General features: G+C 40.4%; 1 protein-coding gene across 1 annotated transcript in view; it reads right to left on the minus strand.

Moving 5' to 3' along the window:
• The window catches only part of METTL25 (methyltransferase like 25), a 107,850-nt gene that overhangs the window by 89,644 nt on the left and 10,443 nt on the right, over positions 1 to 7,763 (minus strand). Inside the window, exon 2 of the mRNA XM_018552908.1 lies at positions 7,232 to 7,396. Coding sequence (XP_018408410.1) covers positions 7,232 to 7,396 — 165 coding nt within the window. The remainder of the gene's footprint in view (positions 1 to 7,231; positions 7,397 to 7,763) is intronic.

Raw genomic sequence — 7,763 nt, forward strand, 5'->3', positions numbered from 1 at the left:
AATATTCAAATAACAATTGTCCAATTCCACATATCCTATTGGGGTTCTAGAAAAACACACTTTGGATTATCTCATTCAGCTATCTAAAGTTCAGTAGTTCAGATGACCTAATAAATCTGACTAATAAAACAGGTAGAACCAGAAGTCAATCTGTGTGAGTTTGCTTGGAGGGAACTGGATCCTCTAGGGAAACGTAAAGGTCAAGACAGCAGACAAGATTCCATGCAGTCAATGCAGTTATTAAAGTCAGCTTTGGCAAAGTCACCTAGCAGCAGAATTTCAGGCTTCTCTTTAATTTCCAAATGCGGACAGATCATAGTCCTTCTTGATTAACTGTTCACATTATAAACACGTCATGTTCTGAAGTTTAAACTGACATTAGTAAATGTAAATATATAATTATGATTCATCTGACATACATAGAATTTTGTAGAACCTTCCCTTTAAATTACACAGTGTAGTAACATGCTACATACAGTTAATAAGTTAATTGTAAGGTCCAGGACAGGTTGAGTGTCAGACTGAACCACCAACTAAGCCAAATTATGAACGTCTCTGGGTTGCATGGTCATTATTATGTTTACTTGGTTACATAACATGCTTCAGTTTTTTTCAGATGGCTGTTTAAAAACATTATGACTGGCAAGTGGCAATGTCTCAAACTATTTGTCTCTGTTTAGGAGGGCAAAGCAAAAGTTTGGATGAGGGCAGAGGCCCTACTAATCCACAGAAGATCTGCTGGAGATACCTGAATTAAAAGATCACATAAAAGAGAAAAGCTATAATATGTGGTAAATTCAGTAAATGTCAAGTCTAAGTTTGTATAGGAATAAGGACAATAGAGGAATAATGTATAGGAATAAAGAGAGAATAGAAGATGTTCTAAAGATATTATATATTTGAGCACATTCTATTTCTCCAAGTATCCTGCTGTCCAAAAGTAATAAATAAAAAAAAATAGTTGGTAGACTTCCGTGACATTACTGGACAGCAAGTCACCTGTCTGAAAATACTGCTCCACAATACATTATAAAAATATATTTGAAAAATCATGTAACAATTCTTATATTTCCCTCTATGAACAGTATTAAAAACCATGCCCGATTTATAAAAACTGTGTGTATATATTCAACAGTTTTTGCAGAGACATTATGAAAGCAATATTTTTTGTCATGGGAAACTTTACAGAATCGTATAGTAAAAATAGCTGCACTGCTCACTGAAAATAATGCTGAATGTAAGGTAAATCTCTGAAAATATTCAGAAAAAAAAAGTCATATGTAGTCTATCATTTGGTTGAGAAGACCTTTGGCTGAAGCATCATCTAGCTATTTGTTTTTATTTTAAACGACACTCCATAGTGCTGTGCTGCAGTGTTCATACTGTAAGTGATATTTATTGAAAGAATGGGAGCACAAATTGACACAGACATCTTTTTGTGCCCTTTATGCTGAGAGGCAGAATATTTATAAAGAGTGCTTTGATAACAAGTTCAAGCATTCATAAAATAGGAAATGGAACTAACTTGTACAGAGTATATCATGTATTATACATTTCATAACTGTAAATAATGACACCTGCAGACCAAAGGCATGAACATCAGATATTCTCCTTAGTACAGTCTTTTTCCCCAATATTGAGAAATAAGGACAACAACAATGTAAAAAATATCTAAAAGCAACACTATGTATTTTAATTACAACACATAATCCTTGGTGTGCACAGGAGGCCATCTGATTCTTTGAATATGTCTAGAAGATTCGGGTTACTGGTCTTCAGTTTGGTTTGTTTCAGTAAGAATAGGTCAAATGAAAGTTGGAGTCACAGACAGGAGGTATATCCGGAATGTTGGACAAATGCGAACTTAGAAACTAAGGTGTACGTTTAATAAACCGTGATAAAACTAGCTTTATCACGAGTTAACTTTACTCAGCAGATCTCTTTGTTTTTCTCGGCTGCACAGAGGCTGTTTAATAACCTGCGAAAAGAAAACTTATCACACGAAACAGCTGTGAAAGGCTGAGATAAGTCGTCAAGGTGATCAGTAGAGAAAGCAATGTGGGGAATGTATTCTGAGCTGCACAATGACATCCTTTGTGATAATCTACAATCCTCCTGACAGGATCATAGTTTACTCTGCCAAACCACCCAATAACAATATTAAAAAGCACCTCTATAGCAAAGTGCAACAGTTATTTCTCTGTTAAAATGATGAAAATAGCTAAAAAGCAGGATTTACATGTTCCGATTTGTTCAGCATGTACTAGCACAAAAACATGAATCAAACTACCAGAGACGGCCACAATGCGAGGCAGTGATGGGGTTAAACATTCTAAAGGGGCACTCTGATGGAGTCAAGCAATGTAAGTGGGCACTCTGACACATGCTGGAAATAAGAATGTTTGGCGTCCATGAAAAAAGCCTGCTGTCCCGAGATAGGTGCATCAGCACTGTGTATGTGTAAACACACTAGCAGCAGGTATTAATGCATCATATAATTGCAAGAACTTGCACTAATGGAGAGTAAAATATTAAATGGATAAATCTAAACCCAGGACCAAAAAAATCTTATTTTTTTAAAAATTATTATTCTAGAAGGGTACGGGAAGCTGCTGGACTAAGGCACTCGGCCACTAGTATAGGATGTGTTTAAATGGTACAGCGCTAACCGTTCTTCATTGATGAATATATGAGAAATCAAAACGTTAAGATCAAAGGTTTGAAGCATACAATTGAAGAGTATATAAACTATAAAGGATGTATCTCGAAAAATCAATAAAGGATGTATCTCGAAAAAAATCAATATATCTATTTAAATACAGTGTAAAAAAAATTGTGTGTAAAGGATGTTAGTCCATTGTGAAATATCAACCGGTCAGTGATTTGTAAAAAATGTGTAAAAAATATGTACAAAATATCTATAAGTTTCTCCGGGGTGTTAAACGAAGGATCCTTACTTATAGAAGTCCCCCCGGTAGGATGTCCAATCAGGCAAGAAAAATAAAACATACGCTCATAGCGTAATAAATCCCAAGTTTATTTTGATCACAAAGCATACAAAATGTATAAAAAAGCGCTAAGAATGAATATCGTTTAAAAAAGCCGGCTGGTCACTTTAAGCGTGACTCCTTTAGACTGGATCAAATGACGTGAGAATAGGCCCGCCCCCTTTTGACTATTCTCACAGAAGAAAGGGTTAACAGCACTCGCTCAACCCTGCAGCAGTAGATCCCAGTGCCTGTACCTGCTCTCAATAGTAGTCTATGTCCGCCCTCTCTGTGCAGCAAGTAGCTTCTTCCTTCTAAGACAGAGCCAAGCGAAAGGTTTATTCAAAGTAAACCTTTCAGGGAGAAAATGCCTCTCTCGCAGACGTCAGGGAGCCTCTGTCTAATTGAGGGAGACTCCCTGAACATCAGGGAGACTTGAGATCCCTGCTCTCATGAGGGAAGGGTGGCATTAAGACAGACTTCCCTCCTTTTCCCTCTCAAGGCTGTGACACACTGCAGGCGAAGCAAAGCGAAAAAAAAGCAACCTTTCACTTCGCACCGCACCGCAGCTTGTCTACACTGTAGTTTGTCCGGGCACAGCAATTAAACGTACACCTAAAGCTTTGAGTGTTATCAGGGACACACTAGAGGTGCAGGATATAAGAAGGGCCGGGTTTTCTACAGAGCCTCTAATGGTGAGGATGATTCTGCAGCCGGACCCCTTCCAGGTTGCGGCCCTCTAGCGCACCCACACAGACTAAGGGGCTAGTGGAAGCACCAGGGAACTGGATACAGAAACAGGTAGGGAAGAAACCTAAAACCAAGAGGAGGAAGATGGGAACAATGGCACACACACAATTAAAGTTGCAGCACGCACTGCAGATGACTTAAGAGACAGGTGCGTAGCTAGAGGTATACCTAGGAGCACAAAGGTACCAGGAAATATGACACACAAGGGGTGTGCGTTTCACAGGTACATGTATTGCACTGTATTTACAGAAAGCGCCGGTATCTGTAAAGTAAAAGGTGACCCAGCCACTGGATGCTAAACACTTTTTGCGCCAAACTGTTCCACTATAAGAGAGACCACACTTCACTGCAGAATGGGAGATGGTGCAGATGGTGCCTCAATGCCATGTCCACATGTTGAACCGACACCCTGGTCTCTGCCGCGCACAAAGAACACTGTGTCGCACCATTTCTGCAATTTAACAAACGGCCAGATGGTTTGCATTATTTTAAATACAGATTTTTCAAAATAACTATTAGACTAATGTTTACATAAAATGCACCTCAGAGCCTGTTAATTTTTAGCTCTCCTTGTGCTCAGAACGCCAAATTATTTTATAATTTGCAGTGAGGCTACATCTGCACTGAAAGGGTTAAGTGCACATTGTCATCTAGGAGCAAAAATAACACAATTATACTCACCTGAATCTAATGTCTATTAGACCAGTCCGTGGAGCCTCTTTTATCCTCCTCTCCAACTGTCTAAGGTCCTTAAGTCATCATGCCCAATACAGGTTATTGGACGTAAGGATGCCAAGGGACATTCCATCACTGGAGTGGTGGAGACTGAAGGGGCCCAGTCTAGGAGCCAGTTGGCTGTGAGTTTCAGGAATAACTTTGTTATTTTCATTCGTAGATGAAAACATACACTTAAAACTTGCAGTGCTGGGGTAGACCCAGTGCAAGGGTTAAGATCATTTTTGCCCGGAGTTCTTTTTTAAGCAAATGTGTACTCTCTAGTGATGCTATTGACTGTCACACCAACTGTTGCTTATTTTCCTAACAACAGAATAGCTGAAAGAACATTATTATTGAGACCATTACATTGAGTTTGAAATAAGTACTGCAATTTACTCTAGCCACAAACATAATGTCTTAAAAGCCAAGCTATTTGTAAAACAGGTCTTCTTTACTATTAGAGGATTAAGGGTCATTAGTTAACAAAGACAAAACACTCAGTCAAAAGGGTATTGGCCAACTATACAATAATCTGATTGGTCAAAGATTTTTCCATAAACATATATGGCAGGACGGTAAAGGATTTTGTGCCCACTGCAGTAGAGGAGGGGGAGTAGACACATCCTTTGACAGTTTTCTTCAGGAGAACACAGTAGCAATCAGCCAAAAAAATAAATAATAATAATCAACATTGCGAAGAGCTATTATCTGACAATTCAACTGGTGATATACACCGATCAGCCATAACATTATGACCACCTACCTAATATTAACTATGTGGCCATTTTGCCACCAAAACATCCTTGGCCAGTCCAGGCATGGACTTCACTAGACCTCTGATGGTATGATGTGTGTATCTGGGACCAAGCCATCAGTAGTAGATGCTTTAATGCCTGTAAGTTATAAGGTAGGGCCTCTATTGTAAGAGTCGCCCCGGACTTGGGCTTTAAGGCTATATGGATCACAACTGCGGTTAAGGGTACAGGTATCAGAGTAGCAGCTGCACCTCACTTCCCCTGTTTTTTGGAGAAGGCTGAGAGGGAGCTGCTTCACATCATTCCCCGCTGAAAAGTGCTTGGTTACAACTGAGTATGGGGGTAAAACTTAAGCACATTAATGAGTCTAAATGCACACAGTTGGTGTTTACAGCAAGTAAGGGTTCTTCACAGCAGTGATTATTAAACACAGCAAATCATGAGTATTCACAGCACTCTATACACCTTCAGTAAGTGTACGCTACACTGCCCCACAGAGGAGGGATCACACCTGCAAAAGTGGACACAGTCTTTCACTGTAGTCAGTGAGGAGACCTGGTGCTATAGTCTGCTATAGCCCAGGGTACTTGCGTTTCTGCTGGGTTTAGAGTCCTGAGTTGCTGTAGTGACTGGTTAGTCAGGGTCCAGAAAAGCGAGTGGAGCGCTGAGTTGATCAGCGTCCTGCTGCATCAATAGTGGGACGCCAATCAACTAACGAGCGGCGGCTTTAAGCCGAGCGTTCGCTCTAGAGGGGGCGGAGCTACAGGGCGCGCCTGCGCAGGATGTAGAGCCCGGCGGAGAGAGAGGCGCCGGCGATCCGCAACACGCCATCACATTTGTTTTTCTAGCACATCCCGCAGATGCACAACTGGATCAAGATCTTGAGAATTTGGAGGCCAAGTCAACACCTCCAACTCATTGTTGTGTTCCTCAAACTATTCTTGAAGCATTTTTGCAGTGTCACAGGGTGTATTATCCTGTTAACATGGCCATTGCCATCAGGAAATACCATTTCCATCAAGCGGTGTACTTGGTCAGCAACAATATTTAGGTAGGTGGTATGTGTCAAAGTAACATCCACACGAATGGCAGGACCCAATGTTTCATAGCAGAACATTGCCCAACGCATCACACTGCCTCTGCCGGCTTGCCTTCTTCCCATAGTGCATCCTGGTGCCATCTCTTCCCCAGGTAAGTGACCAACATACACATGGCCATCCACATTATGCAAAAGAAAATGTAATTCATCAGACCAGACCACTTTCTTCTATTGCTGTGGTCCAGTTGATGATGCTCACGTGCCTTCTGGTGGTGGACACAGGTCAGCAAGGGCACCCTGACTGGTCTGCCATATGAAACAAACTGCAATCCACTGTGTGTTTAGACACCTTTCTATCAGAACTAGCATTAACTTTTCTTTAGCAATTTGAGCTATAGTAGCTCTTCTATTGGAATGGACTGCATGGACCAGCCTTTGCTTCCCGCCTGGATTAATGAGCCTTAGCTGCCCATGACCCTGTCGCCGGTTCACTCGTTTTCCTTTTTTTTGGAACACTTTTGGTAGGTCCTGACCACTGCAATCCGGGAACATCCAAAACGAGCTGCAGTTTTGGAGTTGCTCTGACTCTAGCCATCACAATTTGCCACTTGTCAAAGTCGATCAAATCCTTATGCTTGCCCCTTTTTTCTGCTTCCAATGTATCAACTTCAGGGACAAAATGTTCATTTGCTGCCAAAACCCACTTCCAGGTGCTATTGTAACGAGATAATCATTGTTATTCACTTACCCTCTCATAATGTTATGGTTGATCGGTGTTTATTGTCCACTGGTGCATATATGCATGGGGAATATCCCTCAGCCTAGCTACAAATAGCCAAAGCTAAACAGGACAACTTTCATCTCTTGTCTTGGTGCACCTTTTTTGACCGTCAATGAAACATGCAACATTTTAATGTACTGAAATCAATTTTATGGGGGCTGCAACACCAATGGCATGTCTACAGCACTACATAAATACTCACCAGTTTCCTGTGTTCTTCGAGTAGTAAAAGCATCAATCAGCTCCTCAATGGGAGTGCATAATCGCATACCTATTAGAGAATAATGCCGGGCTGCCTCCACAAATGCTCCCAAATCCAACAGTTGCTTAGTTGCCGTAGAAAAGATTCTGGATAAGTCAAGGGCATCTGAGGAAGATACAAGACAAATATTTATAAAATAGCAGTTAATATACTGTATAATGCATTGGATAGATGTTACCTTTCAAACACAGTCACTGAAAATCTCTTCTTGAAGGTGGCCAACCACCATGGCAGCTGATAAGGCAAATAATGAAAGGGTCCCTATAAACCGCAGACAAATTTGTTGGCACCCTTGCACTAGAAAATGGCTTCCATCATTAGCTATTCCATATTTTTTTAAAATAATAGGCTTATTTTAATTTTGTCTTTAACAGAATATTTTAAAATATCTGAAAATGCAAACACAGAATTGAAAAGAGAGATCCAATGGAGATGTTGGATAAAAAAAAAAAATTTAAAAAAAAAATATAAA

This window comes from Nanorana parkeri, unplaced genomic scaffold (genome assembly GCF_000935625.1).
Source record: "Nanorana parkeri isolate BGI_ZX_2015 unplaced genomic scaffold, ASM93562v1 scaffold101, whole genome shotgun sequence".
NCBI lineage: Eukaryota > Metazoa > Chordata > Amphibia > Anura > Dicroglossidae > Nanorana > Nanorana parkeri.